General features: G+C 39.4%; 1 protein-coding gene across 2 annotated transcripts in view; it reads left to right on the top strand.

Moving 5' to 3' along the window:
• Positions 1-25,437, top strand: part of LOC121873308 (UBA-like domain-containing protein 2-B) — a 138,342-nt gene that overhangs the window by 95,170 nt on the left and 17,735 nt on the right. Inside the window, exons 4-5 of one of the 2 annotated variants that reach the window (XM_042376812.1) lie at positions 4,364-4,469; positions 22,909-25,217. In XM_042376812.1, coding sequence (XP_042232746.1) covers positions 4,364-4,469; positions 22,909-23,111 — 309 coding nt within the window. In that variant the 3' untranslated portion in view covers positions 23,112-25,217. Of the gene's footprint in view, positions 1-4,363; positions 4,470-22,908; positions 25,218-25,437 lie in introns of those variants that run through there. The other variant, XM_042376813.1, reaches the window with a different exon arrangement.

The raw sequence follows: 25,437 nt of genomic DNA, 5'->3' as shown, positions 1-25,437 counted from the left end.
AATACATACACTGGATAATTATGAGTTGTTAATAATTTTTACAATGGTTGGGACTGGGCTGTTGTTATAGCAATCTGTACTTGCTCGTATGGGCTGGATGCTGTTGTGGTGTCGAACAGCAATTCGCAGACGAGGAATCTCGGGTGGAAGTAGGAGCCGGTGTCCAGGATGGTGCAGAAGCTACTCACCAAATTTGCAGATGAGGTTACAGTGATGATCAGAGAGAGCTGAGAATGTCAGTGTGTTGAGCGCTTCTTGATATGTGGAGTAGGAGGGGAGAGAATGATCTTGCATGCCCTCTTCTGCATTTTTCTAGGTGTTCCCATTGTGTGGCATCTAGGGAGGAAGACCAGGCAGGGGAGGCATAGGTGAGCTTGGGAAGTATGAATGTTGAGTTAGTACCGAGGAGCTCGGGCGCAGGAACTCTGAGGGACTTGAGTCGGTGGAGGTGAAAACTGGAGGATTTGACAATTGTGTTGACGTGTGTTTTCCAATTTACTTTGTTATCTATAGTGATGCTGAGGAGCTTGGTGGAGTCTACAACCTGCAGTGTGTTGGGGCCCGAAGTAATGGAGGGAGATGGGACAAGGTCAGAGGAGAGGTTGATGTGTACAACCATGGTCTTGGTATGGTTTATGGCAACATGGTTGTTGGTGGCCCACTTTTGGAGATTGTTCAATATATTCTGGAGGGCGGTGTAGTCAGGAGCCGAGTGTTTCACACTGATCCCAATGGTGGCTTCGTCGACATATTTCCAGCAGGCAGAGGTCTCTTAGGGCAGTGCTTCTCAAACTATCTGGTGTGGCGGACCGGCAGGTTTTTTTTCCAATGTACCAGGGACCGGTACCATATTTGTGCCATATTATCATTTGCTTACTATCTGAGAAAATATTATTTGAACATTCGTAGTATTATTAATTTATACCGGAAAAATATAATGAATACTGTATAATAAAAGTTGACACATTTTTTTTTTTTGTAAACAAGTAATACAATAATGTATTACAATATAAATAAAAAATATTAAAAAATCAAACTAGCAAAGCCTTCTACCAAAGATATTATAAACATATGTATATATAAGTAATAAAATGAAAAATTATAATGAATAAAGTAGGTTAAAAAAATTATATATTTTAGTTATTTTAAACCCCTAATGCATAAAGACGTTAAAACAAAGATTGAAAGGAATAGGCAACATTAAATTGAAGACATAACAATTTTGAAAATATGTTGTAATACTAAAATATGAAGTTGATGATTATTTTATTAACACAATAATAGGCATGTTAAAACCTTAACCTTTACTAATGTGAAAGGTGAGCCTGCTTCTTTGTCAGCTTATCCAATCGTGGTTCAATTGAGGACAGTGCCACGCGCAATGGAGAATGAATACTATGCCTGTACTTTGTCTTAATAACACTCATGGTTGAGAAGCCAGTCTCGCAGAGGTATGTTGAAGGAAATGGGAGAAGAGTTTTCAGAGCAATTTCAGTAAGCTCAGGATATTCTGCTTTCACTTTTATCCACAAGGAACCAAGTGATGTTGTAATTTTGAAACTCATCTTCAATCCTTCGTCAGCAGCCAGCTCCAACAATTTATCCTCCATAGTGACACTTAAGTCATCTCTCATTGGCATAAACGGATTTCGGATCCATCCATTCCCTTTCCGTGGATTTTCTTCTGCTGGAAAGTAATGCTGAAAACGTTCTGCCAAATTCGTCAAGTGTTCTCTGATGACAATTCATAGATGTAACATTAAGGTCTTCGCCTGCATCGGCGATGACTGCTGCTAATTGGTGAAACATGACATAACAATCTCTTAACACTCGACTCTTCCATGCTTCTAGCTTTCGTATTTAGTCTGTCGATCTTGTCTGCCATTGTAAAACACGAAGCCATCCTTCCCCGCATGGTGGTGTTGAGATCATTAAAGATGGCAAAGATATCAGCCAAATAAGCCAGCTTGGCTAGCATATCCACATCTCAGAACAATTGTGACTAATTTGGTTTTTTGTCTTGAAGAAACTCGGCAAACTCGTTTCGTAGCTCAAATACTCTTGACAGGAATTTTCCCCTCGATAACCAATGTACATCGGCATGCAATAGGAGCTGTTTATGATCAGCTCCCATATCATCACATAATGCAGTGAATAGTCTCGAATTTAAAGCACAAAATTTTGCTTCACATTCAAGCTATATAATATATTATATGCCTGAGGGTCACAACACCATATTGTTGGAAAATTTAAGGTTGCAGCCAAAAAAGGTTGGGAACCACTGCTGTACACTACAAAGACCTGTATGTGAGTACAGTACAGTATTGCTTCTAATTATGAAAATTCACGAATACATTTTTTGTATTTTGTTCCATCGCTTTGATATATGAACAAAAACCCTGCTTTTGCAGAAATTTTATTTTTATTTTTTGTAGCATTGGAAGAATTTGAGAGGCATTTGAAAGCATCCTGTGCTGAACACAGACAGTAAGCAGTGTACAGTACAGTAGTACAATACCAGGCTAGTGTGGGGTAACATTTTTGTGCTTTTATATATACAATACAGTACATAAACAGATAATACAGTAGGTCATATGGAGGTGCTACTGTATGTATATTGATTTAAAAGTATGGCTAACAGACCACCAAATAAGAGGAAAAAATTTATAACTGATTACTGTACTTCAATTATGTTAATATGGAGGAAGAAATTGATGAATCTATGCTTCTGTCACACACAAACCAACAAGAACATGGCAATGACCACAACTCAGGCCCCACACAACAGGAGGAGGAATTTGAAAGTGCTGTCTCACCCAATAATCTTGATTGCGACCATGGATGTGCCACCAGTTGCTGTGAGTGTTTTTTCATGGGGCCAACACATCAGGAGGAGGAATCTGACAGTGATATCACATTGCACTGTACAGGTACTTTAACAGGCAATGTCCTGTGCCAGGGTGGGCTATTCTCTCCCCCCCCCCCTCCAATCATAGAAATTGCTCTTCACAAACAATTGCTTAAAATTTTGTATTGTATGTTTACGTTTAGGGGAAAAACGGCATATTTACAATTTTTTTTTCCAGGAATGTGTCTCTTAAGTAAATTGAAATACTCCTGTACTGTACTCCTGTACTGATCTCATGGCTAGATAGGGCTGACATAATATAGACCTGTTTCATGTATGGGAGTGAGTCACAGGATGAAGCAAGGGGATATGATGTACACTGCTAGACATTCTGTTTCCCATGACCTTAGATGGTCAATGCACACCTTCATTAGTGTGCACTAAGTTGTGGTGTTTACACAGATGTTAAATGATGTATTGAAGCAAAGGGTTTGAAATTTAACAAATACAGTATGTATAAAGGGTTGTTGTCTCATGTCATGATCTAGTATCTGTGTTGATATGTTTTTCAGTATGTTTGTATACTACAGTGCAGTACCATCAGTATTTCCTCTTATACTTTTTACTTTATTGTTATCCTCTTTGCCACTGATCGGCTCGTTGGCCGCTTGGACGGTCTGTCATATCTCAGTTATGCACTGGCTCCTGAATGTATCTGAACCTGCTCCAGTGTTGATCAAGTCTGGTCTTGAAACAGCTCACACTCGGTACCTTCACTACACTCTCTGGCAAATTGTTCCACAAGTTCACAATTCTCACCCCTGAAAAAGCTCACCCTCACAGTTTTCTGGACTTGTGGCTTCTTCAACCGTGAGCTATGACCTCTTGTGAGGCAGGCAGTGGTAAGGGAGGCATGGAGGAAGAGAAAGTGACTGAAACAGAAATGGGAGATACAGTACCTCTTTTATTACAGTACTGTATTGCTAATAGTGTTGTGGTATCTATATTAATTATTTTTTTATCATTTCACCACTTATCAGCTTACAGGCTGTTCGAGCAGCCTGTCTGTTCTTTGTTACTTTATGACCTTTATTGTCCATTGTTAGTGCACAAGGCAACCGTATTCCTTGGAAAAAATTTAGTTGTTTGGAAGGGCCACACTGGATAACAGCTTTCTCACATTTGTCCAAGACTGGACATTGAAGTGAGATACAGTCCTGTTCTGTACATGTATTACTGCTAACAACAAACACCCTTATTGTTATTATTAATACAGTAATATTATTATTACGAACTGTATATAATTATTACCTGTATTATTATTATTATTATTTTTTTTTTATAGTTATAATTTCATATTCTATGAACAACTGACTTGTCAAGTACCTTGTGTGCAGCACTGCATTTGTATAAATAAAATTAAAAAACTTGTAGGGTGTTTGAGAGCTGTGTTCCCACAGCAAGAGAACACAGTATCGTTTAATATTACAACAAAACTTGTGGTTGTTCCTGCAGCTGTGCACTCCAGCCAACACACCTGCTACACCCCCAGCCTTCCCAGATGCTTTAGCTGCCTTCTCCAAGATGTCTACTCAAGATAAACTTTCCACATCTCCATCAGGTAAGTCTGTGAATTTCACTTTAATTAGCTTTTCGTCCTTCTCATGTCCGCCCTCTTCCATCTCTTTCAGTGCATTTACTGTGACTAATACCATATACTGTAGTACATAATCAGTGACATCAACTTTACATCACTTTACCTTCACCACTACACATGTACAGTCCCGGACGAAAGTTCTCGCTATGGTGAAGGTGGATAGTGCAAAGTCTGCCCACCCTTACTGGACTAATAAATATGATGCATTTCTTTGTGTATGGACCTCTGTCCTGCATGGCAGTGAACAGTGACATTACCCACATGAATCTGACCTATATATAGTGTCAATGAATATGATGCATTTCTTTGTGTACGGACCTCTGTCCTGCATGGCAGTGAACAGTGACATTACCCACATGAATCTGACCTCTGTACAGTGTCAATGAATATGATGCATTTCTTTGTGTACGAACCTCTGTCCTGCATGGCAGTGAACAGTGACATTACCCACATGAATCTGACCTCTATACAGCATATAGCTGATAATGAATATGTTATATTTCTTTGTGTATGAACCTCTGTCCTGCGTGGCAGTGAGAAGTGATACCACCCTCAGTGTTAAAACCTGACTGAATTACTCAGAATAGGCAAACTGTACTACAAGCTTTGTCAATAAATTTGTTAAACTAAACTAAACGGGTCCGCTGTCCAGTCATCACCTCCACCCATCCCTCCTTCCCTACACACACACACACACACACACACACACACACACACACACACACACACAAACAAGCACCCTCGCAGTCCGACAATTGAGCTCTGATATTTTCATTTCTCAATAAGGACTAGGGAAAGTTGTCATTGTTTTGTTAATAAATTCACAAAACAATTTACTCAAGTTTTATATTATTTAACATACAGTAATAGGTTACATCATTATTAAATAATCATGACACAGTACAGAGTGTGTCTTGGTGGTTGGGGTTTGCAACAATATCAGAATCTTCCAAGCTGTATTGTCCCTCAGAATGGTAGCCAAAAAACTAATCACGAATGTGAGGAATAATATGGTTCATGAGAGAATGCTTTGTCACCCTCCGTGATAATAGTCTTATCATAGGGCCTACGGTCTACTGCATGTAACCTTGGCTTGATCCCTACAGTGGATGACTGACTTATGAGCAACACAATTAATATAAAAGTGTGACACAACAAGAAGTAGGTCACAACACCGATTGATTAGCGTTTGATGCAAAAATAAGATAAAAGTAGCATGACCATATTTTATTATTAGTTATACTCGTATAGGTAACCATGAATGTTGCCTACTTAATATTATATACAGTTCACTCAATATCTTTGTACAAGTACTGTATATAAATTTAGAGTTAAAATATAGAACAATGATTCAAACAATCTGTTCTTTTGATTACAGTACATAAATTGTGTATAACACATATTGTCAGCAAAATTATTCTATCAGTAGCCAGTCCAACCGCCCGGCTATTCAATGACGCCCTGTAGCTTGTTCGGCATGGATGCCACAAGGTCACGCACCAGCCCTGTAGTATTCCCATTGTCTATTAATGTGCACCATAAATTGACTGCTGGGCCATTCCTCTTCCATTTCCCACTTGTTGACCATGTATGCCCACATGTGCTCTATAACATTTATATCTGCTCTCTTGTTGGGCCATTTTAGGAGCTCTAGGTTGTTCTGCCTCGCAAACCACTGTTGAATGATGTGGGCAGTGTTTATAGGGTAACGGTCTTGGACAAATAAAATGGGCCCAGGTGGGAAAGGGTAATCCCCATCACTGAGGGATGGCAGGAAACACCCCTCGAGCAGCTCGATGTTTTTTCTTGCTGTAAACCTTCGCTCAATCTGGAACACAACGCCCATGCCGTGATGTGAAACCCAGCCCCAGACATTGTAGGTCACGTGTCCAGAACGGGCCTCGTCAAATGTGGTAGACCTGTCATACCTGCAAGCGTAACGAGTAACAATTAGTTAATGTTTATTGATAGATAATATACTGTATAAAGGACAGTAAATTGTGCATAATATAGAGATATAAAGTTTTTGTGAACCCCTTTATCTTATTTGCTGCTCTTTATGGTCAAACTACTGCACTATCACTTACGGTAATTACAATGATCTGCCTGACATAACATATTGCAAACATCATTCCTTGTATTATTGCATCTGCAGCAATGAATTTGGCCATGAGAAGTGCTCTGGAAAACCTTCGCATCTGTACTGTATATATCACTCGTTGCCAAAAATCTTTGTCTTTCTCACTGACAATGACACTGCCAATATTGAGTGTACAGTGAACCCTCACTTTACACGGTTAATTCAACCCATGGCGGCACTCGTAAAGTGAGAAACGCGTAAAGTGAACAACATAACATATGGGATTAATTGAAATAGAGACCGGGCCGACCCCCAAACTCCACTTTTTCAGACACAATACCTACGTTGTAGTAAAAATAACTTCTTAATTTTATGATGGTATGCACACAATTAATAATTAAGAGAAATATCAATAATATTAGGTTTTTTAACACTTACATTAGTAGAAAAGATGGCTGGGCACACGGGGATGGGAGGTTGGTTCCGAGGCAGAGGGCAGATTATTGGCCCTCACCTGTATCACTTGTATCAATTGTATCACTATCCACCACAGAGGCTTGCAGGGCATCTTTGTCAAACCCCTCAAAGTCCATATAAGTCCATATACTCACTATCATTATCACTATCACTGACTTGGGCCGGCTGTGGTGGGTGGCGGGTGAAGAACTCGGTAATGTTTTGATGACTGGGCGACCTTGTGCGCACCCTGCTCGCGCCACTCTCCGCGTAAAAGGGTACACACACCGCGGAAAGTGAGCATTCCGGTTTCGGCAGGGTACCGCGTAAACGTGGAAACGCGTAAAGTGGGACCGCGTAAAGCGAGGGTTGACTGTACTGTATATAATATTAAGTAGGCAACATTCATGGTTACCTATATGAGTATAACTAATAATAAAATATGGTCATGCTACTTTTATCTTATTTTTGCATCAAACGCTAATCAATCGGTGTTGTGACCTACTTCTTGTTGTGTCACACTTTTATATTAATTGTCATCCATTGTAGGGATCAAGCCAAGGTTACATGCAGTAGATCGTAGGCCCTATGATAAGACTATTGTCACGGAGGGTGATAAAGCATTCTCTTATGAACCATATTATTCCTCACATTCGTGATTAGTTTTCTGGCTACCATGCTGAGGGACAATACAGGTTGGAAAATTCTGATATTATTGCGAACCCGAGCCACCAAGAGACACACTGTACTGGGTCATGATTATTTAATAATGATGTAACCTATTACTGTATGTTAAATAATATAAAACTTGAGTAAATTGTTTCGTGAATTTATTAACAAAACATTGACAACTTTCCCTAGTCCTAATTGAGAAGTGGAAATATCAGAGCTCAACTGTCGGACTGCGAGGGTGCTTGTTTGTGTGTGTGTGTAGGGAAGGAGGGATGGATGGAGGTGATGACTGGACAGCGGACCCGTCATCCAGTAAGGGTGGGTGGACTTACCACCATCCACCCTTGACCGTAGTGAGAATGTTTGTCCTGGACTGTACTTCTGCACTTTAAGAATGTATAATAATCTTCTATTTTCTAATCTCTTTTACTTTAAAGGATTTGCCGATAACCAATGATAACTACATTTAGTCAACATCATAGAGCTTTTTTGTCAAGCTCTCAAAGTATTCGTAGCTGTTTTTCCAACCTTACCCAGGCTTAGCGTTTTGTAACCCTTACGTCGCCATAATATATTATGCAGTAATTAAATGGCACACCGGCCAAACTACAGTGGGGTATGCTATAACGAATCTAATTGGTTCTAGAACCTTGTTCGTTATAGCATTCGTTCGTTATAGGATTAATCCGTTCCAGGCCCCCAAATACAACCACTTAACACTGAAAAATATAATATAAAATTGTAAAAATTGTAAAAAAGTGCATAAATATGCATCTAAACCCCTGAAATAAAGAATATCATTATTACTTGTAATAAAAAAACCCAATAAATTATTAAAAAAAAAAATCGTTGTAGGAGTTTCGTTCGTTATAGCATTCTCAATTTTATAGGTAAAACCGTTCGTTATAGGAATATTCGTAGTAGAATCCATTCATTATAGCAAACCCCACTGTATATTTACCGTATATCTCGGCCTATAAGACGGAATTTGAACCTTAAAAAAATCAGCCCAAAATTAGGGGTCGTCTTAAATACCAGGTATAAAATTCTTACCTTCTATTTATTGTGGTTTAGCGTGTCAAGCGTGGTGATGGAGAACATCGTAAAACACTCACATGGTCCTACCACTAATTACTTTATACTGAATCTTACGTTTGGGAAGCCAGATTAAAAATAAGATTACCAGTAGTATATTAAAATAATGAAAATGTATTATAAACCTGTCTAACATACCGTAAAATAACAACATACCCCGGTAATAAACGCAGCTATCATCACGCACTGCCCGTCATTTGCCAGTGACGAAACAAAAAAGGGAAAGTGTTTTTTTTTTTTTTTCATCCAGTGCTTGGTGTCACAAAACACTTTTAGGGGTCATTTTCCCGCTTGCCTTTGTGTCCGAGTTGGCCAATAATGCATATCTTTACTGATCATAATGCATATTTCCCATAAATAATTCAGTTAGACTATTTTACTTGCATTACTCTTCATAAGAAGTTCTCAGAGACACACCCACGCAGACTGTCGTCAAGCTTTACCTTGGGAGACCACGTAGGTTTTACAAATAATTATCGGAATAATAATTCCACAAATAAATATACGTATAACACAATCATAGCATTACTGTATTATCGTTTTTTTTTAACAGGGATTAGCCCACCCGGGCACAAGTCACTGACCCGCATCGGGGTCTGGGGGGTGAAAATGTAATAATAATAATAATAATTCATAGTAAATAAAATTTATAAAAAAAAATAAAAACTTAAAATAAAATACTGTAGTACTGTAATAATAAAAAATCATAAATAAATAAAAAAATGAAAAAAAAGATCAGAAGTGAGAAACAATATACAGTCAACCCTCGCTTTACGCGATCCCACATTCCGCGTTTCCACGTTTACGCGGTACCCTGCAGAAGCCGGAATGCTCACATTCCGCGGTGCGTGTACCCCTTTACGCGGAGAGCGGCGCGAGCAGGGTGCGCACAAGGTCGCCCAGTCATCAAAACATTACCGAGTTCTTCACCCGCTACCCACCACAGCCGGCCCAAGTCAGTGATAGTGATAATGATAGTGAGGATATGGACTTATATGGACTTTGAGGGGTTTGACAAAGAGGCCCTGCAAGCCTCTGTGGTGGATAGTGATACAATTGATACAAGTGATATAGGTGAGGGCCAATAATCTGCCCTCTACCTCGGAACCAACCTCCCATCCTCGTGTGCCCAGCCATCTTTTCTACTAATGTAAGTGTTAAAAAACCTAATATTATTGATATTGCTCTTAATTATTAATTGTGTGTGCATACCATCATAAAATTAAGAAGTTATTTTTACTACAACGTAGGTATTGTGTCTGAAAAAGTGGAGTTTGGGGGTCGGCCCGGTCTCTATTTCAATTAATCCCATATGTTATGTTGTTCACTTTACGCGTTTCTCACTTTCCGCTGTACCCTGTGGGTTGAATTAACCGCGTAAAGTGAGGGTTCACTGTACTATATATATGTTGTGTTGTCAAAGTAAGAGAAGCAATTGAAACTGCAATTGTGTGTAAATGAGGCAGAAAGTCAGATCAGCAACCTGGGATTTGGTCACAATTTTTGTGATGCCATATGGAAACAGGGTCTACCATTAGACAATACAGTGGGGTATGCTATAACGAACGGATCCTACTACGAATATTCCTATAACGAACGGTTTTACCTATAAAATTGAGAATGCTGTAACAAACGCAACTCCTACAACGAACGCGGATGAATACGGGACTATTTCGCCTGGCGCATGAATATTGTTGTACCGCGACCCACAACAAGAGCGTCAGGCGCCATCTTTGTCTCATTGTGTAGCCAGTGCACCACTGTTATTGTTGAAATTTCGTCTTTTGATGTGGAAATAGAGTTATTTGTATAAATATTTTGTGATACAAGTGTACAATTGTGACAATGAATCGTCCAAAGCGAGTGAGAAAGCTCATTACTCTTGAAACTAAGAAAGAAATCATAAAGAAACGTGAGGATGGAACAAGCATTGCGAAACTTAGTGATGAGTATGGGATGGCTAAATCTACTACTATATGTACGATTTTAAAGAATAAAGAGGAATTAAAAACAGTGCAAGTGGCTAAGGGAATCTCTAGACTTAGCAAAGCAAGGTGTAATGTGATTGAGGAGATGGAAAATTTACTCTTGTTGTGGATAAAGGAGAAAGAAATGGCAGGTGATAGCATTAGTGAAGCTATAATTTGTGAGAAGGCCAGACAATTGTTTGAGGACCTTAAAGCCAAGACTCCCAGTGCAAGTGATAGTGATGTGCCAGTGTTTAGGGGTACCAAGGGGTGGTTTACTGGTTTCAGAAGGAGAAATAAAATACATAGTGTTGTGAGACATGGTGATGCTGCTAGTGCAGATAAGGAAGCAGCTAAGGAACACCATGAAATTTTTTTGAATATTATTAAAGAGGGAGGCTTTGTTTCTCAGCAGGTATTCACCTGTGATGAAGCTGGACTTTTTTGGAAAAAAAATGCCTCGCCGTACATACATTACCAAGGAGGAAACGTCTGTCCCTGGCCATAAGCCAATGAAAGACAGGCTTACCCTCCTTCTTTGTGCTAATGCTTCTGGTGACTGCAAAATAAAGCCACTCCTTGTGTACCACGCAGAAAACCCCAGAGCTTTCAAAAAAATTAGGAAGACCCGCCTTGGTGTTATGTGGCGGTGAATCCCAAAGGCTTGGGTGACCAGGAATTTATTCTCTGAGTGGGTGATTGTAGTGTTTGGACCCAGTGTTCGGGAATACCTCAGGGAGGATAATCTTCCACTGAAAGCTTTGTTGGTGATGGACAATGCACCAGCCCACCCTCCTAATTTGATGGTTGAATTGCCAGAGGAGTTGAACTTCATCACTGTGCACTTCTTGCCACCCAACACAACACCTCTCATCCAGCCCATGGATCAACAGGTAATTTCTAACTTTAAGAAGTTGTACACAAAGGCACTGTTTAGAAAATGTTTTGCGTCCACTTCTTCCAGTGATGTTAGCTTGAAGGAATTTTGGAAGAGTCACGTCAATATAGCAGTCGCTGTATTTTTAATTACCTCAGCCTGGAAAGAGGTTACTGTAAGGTGTCTTTGTGCTGCTTGGAGGCCATTGTGGCCTGAATGTGTCCTTCAAAGAGACTTTGAAGGCTTCGAAGAGTTAGAAGAAGAGGCTGTTGTTCATGAAATTGTGTGTCTGGGCAATTCCATGGGCCTGGAAGTGAATGATGATGATGTTGAGGAGTTGGTGGAAGAGCACAGTAAGGAATTGTCCACTGAGGAGCTGCTTGAGCTTCTCAAAGAGGAAAATGAGACACTGAAGCGGAGCTTAACTTCTGAGGAGTCAGGGGAGGAGGAGGACGACAAGGAGGAAAGCTGCATTATTCCAGCCAAAGATCTCAAGGATGCGCTCCTTTGCTGGAGCAAACTGTCCAAGCTTGCTGAGGATTATCATCCTGATGTTGGTTCTGTGCAAAAGGCCATCAGTGTGTTTAATGACAGTGTTATGAACTACTTTTGGAAGGTCCAGAAATTAAGGTTGAAGCAGCCAACCCTGGATTCCTTCTTTACAAAGGTAACAAAAGAACCTACAGACAAACTGCCTGTGAGACAGTCGCCAAAGAGGGCTAGGAAGGATGACTCCTCTCCTTCCACCTCTTCTCCATAATTCTCTCCTCCCCCCCTCCCCCTCTGCCTCCTGTCCTGCATGCTGAACAACACTAAGGTAAGATAAAGTACCGCATTTTTTACATTTTCCACAGAATTTTTTCAGTGTTAAGTGGTTGTATTTGGGGGCCTGGAACGGATTAATCCTATAACGAACGAATGCTATAACGAACGAGGTTCTGGAACCAATTACGTTCGTTATAGCATACCCCACTGTACATTATGCTTTCAATATCTTCCCAGGCGGTAGTACCTCCCTGTTTGGTCGCTGCCTACTACCTACTACCTACACAACTTTTAGTAATATTACTTTGATATAACATGATAAATTATACAAACAATAAAAATAAACAAACAAAATTTAATTACCAAGACGCTTCCCATTGGCCGCTGTAAGAAGGGGAGATAGGGCTATTTTTAGCCTGTCTTTGTGTCCGAAGTGGCCAGTAATGCATATCGGTATATTTACTGATCATAATACTTATCTCCTATAATTAATTAATTTAAAATTTATTTTTTTACAAAGAATATTCAGTAAATGACTACGATAATTCTTAAAAAACTACCGGCAGTGGTAGTTTTCTTCATGCTAAATTTAGGATGAAAATGAAGAAGCCGAAGTCACGGCATCTGATTCGGAGTTTGATCCTTAATGATGATGCAACCATAAATGTATCAGGTATACTTCACCTACCGGGTATAGCCTTCCTTTGTCCAATAATATTCTTTAAATAATTATTTATCCATTTAGGGTCATTGTTGTCTACTCTGAGTTTTCTGTATGGTATGTTCTGCCTTTGTGTATTAAGTAACTAATTATTTAAATTGTTGTGGAAGTGACGTCGCCCTATGTGCGTACATTGTATAAGGTGACCTCACATCAGGTCATGTAATCCATCCCCAAACAGTCCCACCACTGATCGTCTCGCGAAGCAAGTTTATAAATTAAAGAAAATACTTGCAGTGTGTTTAATATATTACAGTATATTATATATGAATAAATAAACAAATAAATCGGTAAATCTATTTCAAGTAAATGGAAAAATTTTACTCGACACCGACATTAGTTCCAGTTAAATAACAGACGCTTAACTGATGTCACTAGTGTTTACACTACACCAGCCAGTAACATTTGATGCCATTACTTGAGGTGAATTGGCCTTATTTTAAATAACCAAGGATGTGTAAACAGCACTGGTCAGTGGAATGGTTGGTAAAGGACTATTGAGTCAGTAAGCTCCCAATGGTAAGTGTCACATTTGGGGTAGTCTTATACAGCGAATAGAGCTCAAAACCTACTTTTTAAATGGAAATTTTGGGGGTCATCTTATACACCCCGTAGCCTTTTAGGCCGAGATATACGGTATATTTTTTTCAGAAATCCGCTGAGAATGGTCAAAAAGTGATGGAAAACATGAAAATTGCATTTGCTGAGCATTGGCAAGCCAATATAGGGGCTTCTTGGGCATGGCCTTGGTCTGTCACCATGGGAATGGCACTCATCTGACAGCCCCACACGTTAACTACTCTTTGCGCTGTTGCCTTCTTCGTATTGTACAATACAGGGGGTTCCTGAGGACGTTCTGAAGTCGGAACACATATTCTATGTGCACTATATCATAGCCTAAGCCTTTATATATACAGTCTGCGCGGAATGTTAGATCGTGTGCTGAAAAAATATTGATATTTACGATTATGTTATATAAATAAAGTCAAGTAACACTTACCACTTCAATTAATACTTTGTAGTGTTTCCTCTGCGCTTCAGACAGTCTTTTAGCCTTTGAGGAACACTGTCAGCAAGGTTTTGCAAGAGGTCAGGTGGCAAGTTAGCCCAGGTATCCTTGATGGCTGCCTCTAGCTTCGGGATTGATGATGTGCCAGCGTCGCGCAGATGACGCTTAACAATGGACCACAAATTTTCTATTGGGTTAAGATCTGGGCTACTGCCAGGCCAGTCATTAAAGAAAGGTACCTCACAGTCTTTGAGCCACTGTATGACACTTTTAGCAGTGTGGCATGGGGCACCGTCCTGCATGAAAAGGCTTGCCTTAGCTTTATCAAATGATTCAGGTAAGAAATCACTGAGCAGTTCAAGATAGTTGTACTAATTCATTATCTGGTTCTTAGGGAGGATTACTAGTTCACCAACACCATAATACGTAAAGGAAGCCCAAACCATAAGCGAGGCAGGGTGCTTAACAGTCTTTACAGTGTACTGTGGGAGGTGTGCATCTGAGTGGGGGGGGGCGGTACACCCTCCCTCCATTACTCCCAGTCACAGAAAACGTAGCCTCATCCGACCATAATACACTCCTCCATGTCTCTAAATCCCACACTTCATATTTCTTGCAAAATTTCTCTCTATTTTCCTTCTATCTCTTTGTCAACAGAGGTTTATGGCGGGCACGAAAGCTCTTAAATCCCAGGTCATCGTGCAGGGCTTGTTGAACACAACGTAACGAGACGTGACTCAAAAGACGGGGGTTTCTCTCTTTCACTTCACGTGAGGGATTGCACCGAACTTGTTGAGAAATAACCTTAAGTGTCCGTGGAGACAATAATTTAGGCCTACCAGACTTAGGTAATGGAGCTGGTAACTCGTCCTCTCCAAGGTCACGGAAACATTTGACAAGATTTTGAACAACTCGTAATGCCACACCAGTCTGAGCCGATATTTCTCTCAGTTCATGGTTCGCTTTGTACAATGCAATCACTGCTGCAATATCGTCTCTTGTAGTAACCCTCCTGGACATCTCTGATGGCCACTATGTCGGGTTAATGCACCTTAAACTAGACAAAACATGGCCACATGGCGCAGGAACCCGCACAATAAATATTCCCCTCACAGCTGGCAGAGGCGCACTGACTACAAGCCGTGACGTGTTCTCAGTTGCCAAATGTCAGCACTTGCCAACAAACCAAGCGTTTTGACATCTTGCATCCCAGGACAGGCTTCACAACATATGATCTTATTTTTGCGAGAACTTAGTTCGTCGGCCCTATCGCGACTTAACATTCCGCGCAGACTGTATATGTATTGAATCACTTAATTTAGAGAAAAGAAAAAAAAATGAATGATAAAATACAGTAAAGAAAATTAAAATTAAAGTTTAACACTTACTTTGAAACCTGAGGCTGGCTGATCTTCCAACCATATCACTAATAATCCTTCCATTTCAATTATCAATCCACTTCATTGTTTTGTTATCACATTTGAGGAATTTTGTGTTTGTCTTTAAAAAACTTTCCGATCGTTGACCAACTGAAGCCCAACATCTTACCAATGATTAAGGGTGTTTTTCCTTTTTCAGAACGTTTAATTACATAAACTTTCTCTTTCATTGTAATTGTTTTCCTTTTCTTGGATACACTACTATCACTTGGATCAGGTTTGCATTTGGGAGCCATGATGAAGGCAGAAAAATGGAGTTAATTAGCAAAAAACAGCAGTGCACTTGATCACACACATTACTGAGGTGAGTGTAAGGAGTATTGACACTCCCTGAAGGCGCGTGGCTGGTTGATGCATTACTCCCCACCCGCCGCTCCGCTTCGCCACTATGCCACGCAAACTAATTCTTGTACGTTAATACTACGAACTAGTTGTATCTATGTCGGATTCTTAAAATAATTTACCTTATGGGATCTCGTTCGTATTGGAAGGTGTTCGTAAGTCAGATGTTTGTAACTTGGGGACCCCCTGTATACTGTATACTCCCGGCGACACTGTATGTTTTATTTTTAACCCTGAGCATATAACTGTACAGTATATTGCAGTGATCACAACGACACTTGCTATGTACACTCGCAGTCAAAACTATTCATCAACTCCACCACCTAACCACTGTGCCTGGCCGGTTCCTTTCTGCGCGTTAAGTCACATGGGGTTTATTGTGGGGTGGGGCGGAGGGTGTGAGAGGATGGTATGTGATGCAAGTTACTCATCATAGAGGGATGGAATTGAAGAAAGCAGGGAAATTCATGAAAGAAGAAAGGGAAGGATTGATGTAATTTCTTCACTATATTATCTTAGGTTTACATGCTTGAAAGATTAATATATGAGGACCCTTATTTTAAAATTATAATGTGCCATCCATTTCCATATTTATCATTCTGTCAGGTTGTAGTTCAGTTTTTCAGCAATGGTAATTAAATATTTATAATAATGTTGATATGAGTCACGTTTATTTTTAATATTACCAACACGGGTCATATAGAATCTCGATAGCCTCCCAATGTCCTCCACGCCTGTCATTCATGGTCTCCCTGGCCTAAAATTATATACGGTAATTTATATGAATTAAGAGTTCAAATATGTTTTGTTTACATCACACACCCAAAATTAACCATTTTAATATATCAAATGCCAGCAAACCATCAAAATTACTAAATGTGGTTTCACAAGTTCCCAGATTCGGTGGGTTAACCAACATCTCACGGTCACCCCAACCTCCCTTGCAATTTTGAACACATTGTTGTCAGCTGCGAGCAAACTGATAATTTTCCCGCGCCTTGCCAATCACCATTGTCATTACCACCTGTACACCCTGCATTGATTTTCACAACTGAAATGAACATATTACAGGGTGGACTGGCTACATACCTGTACTATCCAATGATTTACGTCTTCTTCTTTTTTTATCAAGGCCAGAAGTAGTGAGAGGTGTAAGTGATCAATTAACAATTCATTCTTAATTTTTTCTTCAATTAATATTTTTTTCCGAAAACGGTAGTGGTGAGAGGTGAAAGTGGTCAAGTAACAGCCTCGTTTAGTGTTACTGGTGGTGAGCAAGCCACACCCCTCTTCTTTTATGTTGTCATATTGGGGACTTTCCCTCACAGAAGCCAGATGTCTTATAAACCCCAATGACACATTACCTGCCAAAAGCTCACTTCTATCCCTCCCCAAAATCTAAAGTAAAAGCATACTAACTAAGAGAAAGTAAAGTCCATATGACATCTCCCCGGACATCCCACCCTCCTCGTTGGTTGATTGGTTGTTTTCACTTTGGGCCTATCAATTGCCAGGGTCATTAAGGCCTTCAACATCAACCTACCTCCAACAACCTTAACACCTTCAGGTGTTAAGGATAATTCTAAGACCGCAGTCACTCTCACTACATATGTGGCCCTTGACTTGGACCCTTAGCTCTCCCTCCATCAATACCTCCCCAACCCTCTTGTAACCTGTTATGTAGAAAGGCCTTGAGCATGCTGGCATGGTAGTAGGAGGGGTGGATAATTACTTTGACCATGACTGTACGTTATTATCGTATATTACCAAGTCTATGTAATTGGTATTGTTATGATTTGGCAAGCAAACAACACTTGTAGTCAGCCAATCAGTAATGTAAAGTATGAGTGTTGGGGTGTGCTTCAGTACATATGGGTGTGTAAAATGTTATAAAGTAAGTATTCTCATTAGGTAGGTACAGTAGTAGGCAGCTATCAAACAGGGAGGTACTACTGCCTGGGAAGATATTGGAATCATAATGTGTTGTCTAATGGTAGACCCTGCTGCTATATGGCATCACGAATATTGTGACCAAGTCCCAGGTTGCTGATCTGTCTTTCTGCCTCATTTACACACAATTGCAGGGTCTTGATTGTTTCTCTTGATAACACAACATACATATAGCATTTCATACCCTAACTTTGGGCTTAAGGATTAATTAAACACGTGATTATTTTTTTAATGAATTAAAAAAATATTATTGTAAATATAAAAGGTCGATCTATAACTATTCTGTACTGACTGATGCTGATAACCTGAGATAATTAATATCCGTACGGCAGACACCCAACTCTTCAAAGGTAGCTGAGCAGTAACTATTTCTGAACTTTTACAAGCATTACAATCTATTAATGCCATAACTGCAACATTTATTTTTAAATCTACAAATACCTGATACAAATGAAGATTTACAGATAACTTTCTTTTCACATTTACATCTGTTAACATCGCTGGTGGCATTGTAGCCAGGTTAGACTCATCTCTGTGACCGGGCTACTGGGCCAAGCTGTTGTTTTTCAACTCGCATTTTCGGGTAGATATGCATAACTTTCTTAATTTATTTTTACTGATGTACATGCACACACCATCCTACATACAGTACATATTGTGCAAAAAGTAAAAGATATAATTGTCCTAAGGGCAAACACATAAAGGGAATACACAACTCTTTGCACACAAGTTAGCTGGCTTAGTCGGGGAGTGGGATGACGGCTGGGCGGTTAGTGTTGGTTGGGGAGCGTTGCCAAGGTATCGACGGAGGTAGCGTTGCTGTTACTATGGGAAACAGGGAGTACAGATGTACAGTACAGGTATATGCAAATAACGACTTGTGTTAAACTTTCATTTGGCTTTTATTTACTGGTTTGGCAATAGTATTTTTTGTTGTAACTTATTTTATTGGTATTATTTTTATTTATTCCTCACATTTACTGGTACTGTCTATATTGTTTTAAGAAAATTAAGGATACAGGAGGAAACTACAGTGAACCCTTGATTACTCGGCATTCGATAACTCGGAATTTCATATAACTCGGCATGGTTGTGGTCACGGAATGTATGTTTCTTTTTTTTTATTATTATTTATTGGGCACTCCCCTACATCCTTGTGTAAGGTGAAGCACAGAAACGTTTACAGCGCCCTACAGGGAAGCATGCTAAGTTCATGCTTGCCTTTATGTCTCATGAGTTAAGGGCGCTGAAGCCTGAAGAGTCAAGGGCGGAGAAGCCTGAAGAGTCAGTGGTTTATGTCATCAAGTTATTGGAAGCTCCAACAACTCCCTGAATACGAATTCGCAACTTTTGACTTACAACAGGTACCTACTTTACTGCTAGGTGAACAGGGACTAATGGGAGCTAGGCAGTAAGTCCAAACAACTTCCACCTGCCCGGGAATCAAACCCGTGACATCTCGCTTGCGAGGCAAGAACGGTACCGCTTCTACCACCGGTCTCCACAATGTATTAGTATAACTCGGGAAATGCTGAGATATACAGTATAAAATTATCTGGGAAAATCTCGGCATATCTGGCTACCTGCATCACCTACCATGCCTCTGTGTCACCTACCATGCCTCTGTGTCACCTACCATGCCTCTGTGTCATCTACCATGTACAGTATCTGTGTCTCCTACTACAATGCTTCATTCTTCGCCTGCAGTGTTGATAAGTGTTACTTTTTACATTTAATAATTACATGTACTGCACATATATGGGTTGATAATTTTTATTGTTGTATTTTTGTAGAAAGGGAAAAGTGCCCCGGTAAGTCGGAATTTGGGATAACTCCGCAAGGTAAGAGCCCCATATATGCCAAGTTATTGAGGGTTTACTGTACACACAAAAGTTTTTTCCTAAATACTCCTTGCTAAAATGGGGGGTGCATCTTATAGGGCCATGCATCTAATATGCCATAAAATATGGTACCATAATGCACTATTGTATACCTATACTGTATATGAGAAACCTATGTCACCAATACTACTTACTTTCATATGTGAAAGTTTGGAGCTTGATGAAGTGGTGTACCGTATTTTTCGGCTTGGAAGACGCATCCTGATTTTGGAAATGTAATTCTAGAAAAAAACTTTTTGTACTTATCAACCAACACCAGTGAAACCATTGCTTGATATACAGCCCTTTTGGCACAAGTACACACACGTCTTTGAATATCATCACTTAGAACTGCATATCAATCGTCATTTTCATCAATTTAAAAAAAAATCTGTATAAGAAGTGGAAATCATTAATACAGCACTCATTTTCTACACCAGATTACCTCCGCGTCTAACGGGCTGTAGTGTTTACATTCTTTCTCTTGTTTTTGTCGGTATGACAACGATGGGAATATTTTCCAACAGTAGAAGGTAAGCAAATGTAAACATGTATATCAACATCTAAAGAAAAAAAAAATCTTTATTTAAAAAACAAAATTAAAAGTAAAAAAGCAACTCAGTAAAAATCAGTTGAATTAAAATTTATGGTGTGAAGAAACAAAAATTCCTTCATTTTGAGACCAGCAGACAACCTTTCGCAATTCCTCAATAGATGGCACTGCCGACCACTGCCATTAGTAAATAAACCGCACAGCAGCAAGGGTTGTGTAGCTGCAGCCGTTTATTTTGTACTTTTTACCGACTGAGTAAATAAATAATCAAATTTTTTGCAGTATATCAACACTATTAGTTAAATCAATTGTTTTATAGTACTGTATAGAGAATACTTGTAATTGCTAAGTACTGAAATGAAGTAACAGTCTTTGTAAGGGGCTGATTTCAGTTGACCCTAAGAACACCTCTGCTACAACTAGCGTCGTGGAACATGCATGGTAATTTTCAAGGTATATTTTTGTAATTTTGTAATAAAAAGTGCGTCTTCTATGCCGCAAAATACGGTACACTGTACATAGGGAGACACCTGGTTACTGAAGCATAGGGGGATCATCAGAATCACCGTTGGATAAGGGTGATGCAGTGGTGGTTGGTGGAGAGGCGGGTGGTGGAGAGGCGGGAGGTGGGTGGAGCGGCAGCGGTAGCAGCTGGTTCTTTCTTGAAAAACATCGTGATTGGTAGTTGTTTCTTCTTTGCTTTGAAGTTTTTAAACATTTCTTGGTCGGGAAACAATATCTGGTTGATTCCTTGGACAATCTTAAGGCTCCGTTCCATGGAAGGGTCGTGGTCAACAATGAAATCAGTTCCCACCTCCACATGTTGAAACAGTTCACCAAAATTGTTCAAGCCCCAACATTCTTGTTGCAATTTCACAATTTCTTCTTTTTCATTTTCCTCGGTACTTTTTATCAACTCTTCCAAATCCTCTTCTGTCAGTTCCTCTCCGTGTCAATCAACCAGCTTTTCCACATGTTCAGCAACCGTGTCCACAAACCCCTCATCACCCAATTGACATGCAACACTCATAATGTCATTCACATCCTTTACTATGGGTGGAAATCCCTGTAAGTTATTCACACACTCAGGCCATAAGGTTTGCCAACAAGCATTCACTGATGTTGGTAATGCAGCCCACAATGCTGTGCTCCTTCCAACACTTGCTATCATCAAGGTCAGGGTTTGCGTCTATGGCATTATGGATACAACCAAAAGAGTGTCAAGTGTAATATGCCGTGAAGATGCGTACTGTATTACACCCTGATCTAGAGGCTGAATAAAAGCAGTGGTGTTAGGGGGTAGGAGCACCACCTCTACTCCTGGATAGCTAAACTGTAAAGATACTGGGTGGCTTGGTGCATTGTTTATCAATAATAACACCTTGAATTCCCTCTTCTTGGAAGCAAGGTATTTTTCCCACTTCTGGGACAAAGCATTTATGGACCCAATCCAGGAATGCTTGCACAGTTGCCCATGCCTTTTTGTTTAACTGCCAAAAAAATGGCAAAAGGTTCTTGTTTTTTCCCTTTAAAGCCCTAGAGTTTACTGAGTGGTAAAGCAAGCCAAGTTTGATCATGTGGCCAGCTGCACTGCCACTGGAGATTAGTGTCACTCTGTCCTTGGCTGCCTTGAACCCAGGGGCACGTTTCTCCTGCTTGTTTATATACGTTCTACCAGGCATTTTTTTTCCAATATAAACCGGATTCATTGGCATTAAACACTTGCTCTGGTCTATAGCCTTTCTCTTATATTATTTTCTTTAACTTGGCGGGAAATGCATCTGCAGCTGTGTGGTCAGCTGATGCGGCCTCCCCAGTCAGCTTCACATCATGGAGAGAGAATCTTTTCTTAAAATTCTTGAACCAACCTTTACTGGCACTAAAAGTTGGTTCAGTAGCCACACTAGCCCCTTCACCACTTTAGCACTTTCAGGAGCACTCGCTTGAACAGAATCACGAATTGCTTGTTCATTCTTTGTTATGTACCGCACTGTGTATTCGTTCACACCAAATAACCGACCAACCGCTGCAGCTCTCACCCCCTCTTTTATCTTGTCTAATAATTAAATTTTCTTTGCCAGGGTCATAACTGACTTTTGCCTTTTGTGTTTCACTCCACTAGCATCACTAGCTCTGACACTAGACAGCCTTTTCGGGGTCATTTTCACAAAGAAACACGAAAGTTTTGAGGGTATGACACTGGATACTAGGTCTCAGGCACTGGTTGAGGGCAAACAGAGCAAGCTGAGAAGCCGTGGGTGACTCGTTGCGCTGCGGGAGAAGGCTCGCATGCTAGCCACCCGAGCCACCAGCTGCTTACCGCGAATCGTCAAAATCACGAATCGTAAACCTGCAAGTGGGAATGGTCTACTGTACATATTTCTGGTTTCAAATTTCTCCGAATTTGGACGTGGTGGAGATATTCATGCATATTAGTGCACGTCCATATTTGAATACAGTAACAGTACAAAACTTTGATGTATAGCATACAGTGACATAATAGTTTCCAGTCTTATATATTTGAATTTTATTTAGTGTGATTGTTTAAAGTTTTTTTATATCAACGTGTTTTTCTATATGATAAATTGTGTTTGCAGGAGGATTTTCACCACCACCACAATTTCAAGCACCACAGTTTCAAGCACCACAGTTCCAGGCACCACAGTTCCAGGCACCACAATTCCAAGTGCCCATCTCTCAGCCTCCATCTATGATGGTGCAACAACAACATCATCATCATCAGCAGTCCCAGCCTAGACAGATAATTGCAAATAATGTACACATTAATGCACAGAGATAAGCAAGGCTGGCTGGTGTAAACTCTTTATTTTTTGTCATCACAAAAGGACTTATATAAATGGAACTAATGACCAGAAGATGTAATGCTATTCATTATGGTGAAGTTACATCTATGGTTGGTGTTTCCGATGTTTAGAGCACACACCATTGACAATATTCTGAAGAGATAGTCAACAACTACCGTACTAGTATCTGTTCCCTATTGTCTTGGCTGTTAATTTGTAGTTGCTCTACCCTTATGTTGAATAAAGGAGTTTGAACAAGTCTTTACTCCAAGACTGTGGCTATCCATGATTCTATGAACATTAATTTAACTTTTCATGTTTTTATTATTGACTAATTATGGGTCATCCATGATGTCAGTTTGTCTGTTCATAAGAATAGCAAAAGATTATACAGTATTGTAAATAACCTAAGAGACAAATCATGTTTAATGAATGGTCAATATTTAGCCTAACTAGTGTGTGGATACTCATGGTCTTGGTGATGGACTAATTAAATCTTGAAACTTAATAACTTGATATAGAATACTGCAGTAAATTTGATATATTTATGGTGTATGTTGTTAGTTTGATAATTTTTAGTCCATCCTTTGTTACACTAATGCCCAAAATGTACTACTGCAGTTGGATAGTCTAAATGTCAGTTTAATATGGTATATGTAGAAAGAATTGTACATGCTCTATTTTTGAGACAAGGGATGCAATGATAGCTGTCTGAATTACCGTATTTTTTTTCTTTGGGCATTTTGTTATTTGTTTCTCAATGCTCAACACTACATTATTTGAAATGCTGATAAGTAAGTTTTGAATATCAGCAGTGGAAACAAAAACTGTTAACATTTTTATAAACAGAGAAATTAAACTTTGACTCATAGTGTAGGCTGTCCATTTGTACTTGTGGAGAAATATTTGCACTTGTAGATGATCCATGTTCACTGTGTCTCAAAACTGTTGTAAATATATTTTTCTTTTTTGGCCACTCTTAAAATGCATTGAAAGAATTTGTTATGGAAATTGACCATTGAACTAGATCATCTTGTGGAAGAGTGTTTAGTGATATGGAAAATGCACCAGTTGGTGCATTTTCTAAAACTCAGTTGGATGGGTTTGTGGTTATTACATAAAGGTCTTTATACCTGTCATTGTACTTGTTCTATCATAAATCAGGTACTATGTTAAGTTCATCAAGGTCATATTAACAATGCCTTTCTATCTGAAAAATATATTCTGTGACTCGTATAAATCACCACTAACTTATCCCTTTAGAGTGCAAACTCTTAACAATTTTTTTTGTGATAAGGAATTAAGAAAAATTTTCAGCAAAAAAAGTTATTTTTTTGTGAATGTTGGGTGTAGTGACTGAAGTGTTTATGGGAGTTTTGCATTTGCTACCCTGCTTTAAATACTGTACTGTATTGGAAATATCTTTGTGGATAGAGAAAGAAAGATAGCAATTCTCTAACAAGAATATGATCAGATTGCCTCATACTTTTCTTAAAGAAATAAATCATATGATCCTGTAAGGAGTGCAGCATCACTGTACTATTAAGAATATTCCATAGATAATACTAGGTAAATTTTTTTATTAGCTTTTTGTTATGGTGTTGATATGTTTTTTAAAGAGCAATCCCTCATACTTTGTTACTATTTGTCATTTAGTGAGTTTGAATAGAAACAGTACTCAGATGCAACTTATATGTATGGGAAACATTAATGGTGATGTCTTTATAAAAAATTCTTTGTCTACATTTCAGAAATTATAGATGGAAGGCAAAGTTGATTTGAGACCCATACATATTGCATAAATAAAATTTCCATATTGTGGATTTGTAGTCCATTTTTAAGCTGCTTTTCTTTTTAATTTTCAGTCACTTACATATTGAAACAGAGTGATTATACAGTGGAACAAGCAGTTTTATTAAATATACAGGTATCCCCCTATTTACGACCATCTGTTTTACAATGGGCAAAATCCACGTTAATGATAATAGTTCAGAGTTAATTGATTTTGTGAGCAGAAGGTTAACCTAATTTCAAATTGCATACATAAAAAAAAATGTTATAATAGACAATATAATTGATACATAGCATATCATAAAATACAATAGTACATGTTTTACGTACCAAAAATAGCTCTTTTCCCAAACCATCCTCTGGGCGATGTAACTCAGTTCAGCCAAGCAATCAACCAGCTGACTCACAGACGTGTGGCTGCCACTCTATGTTTAATGCCATGGCATCACATTGGGGGAGGGAGAGTGTGGCAACACAGTTACAGCCCACCACCTCCACACACGTTCATTTCCCACACATACTCACCCATGC

Source organism: Homarus americanus, unplaced genomic scaffold (assembly GCF_018991925.1).
Source record: "Homarus americanus isolate GMGI-L3 unplaced genomic scaffold, GMGI_Hamer_2.0 scaffold32929, whole genome shotgun sequence".
Taxonomy (NCBI): domain Eukaryota; kingdom Metazoa; phylum Arthropoda; class Malacostraca; order Decapoda; family Nephropidae; genus Homarus; species Homarus americanus.
The sequence above is the reverse complement of the archived record's forward strand: the minus strand, read 5'-3'. Positions and strand labels throughout refer to the sequence as shown.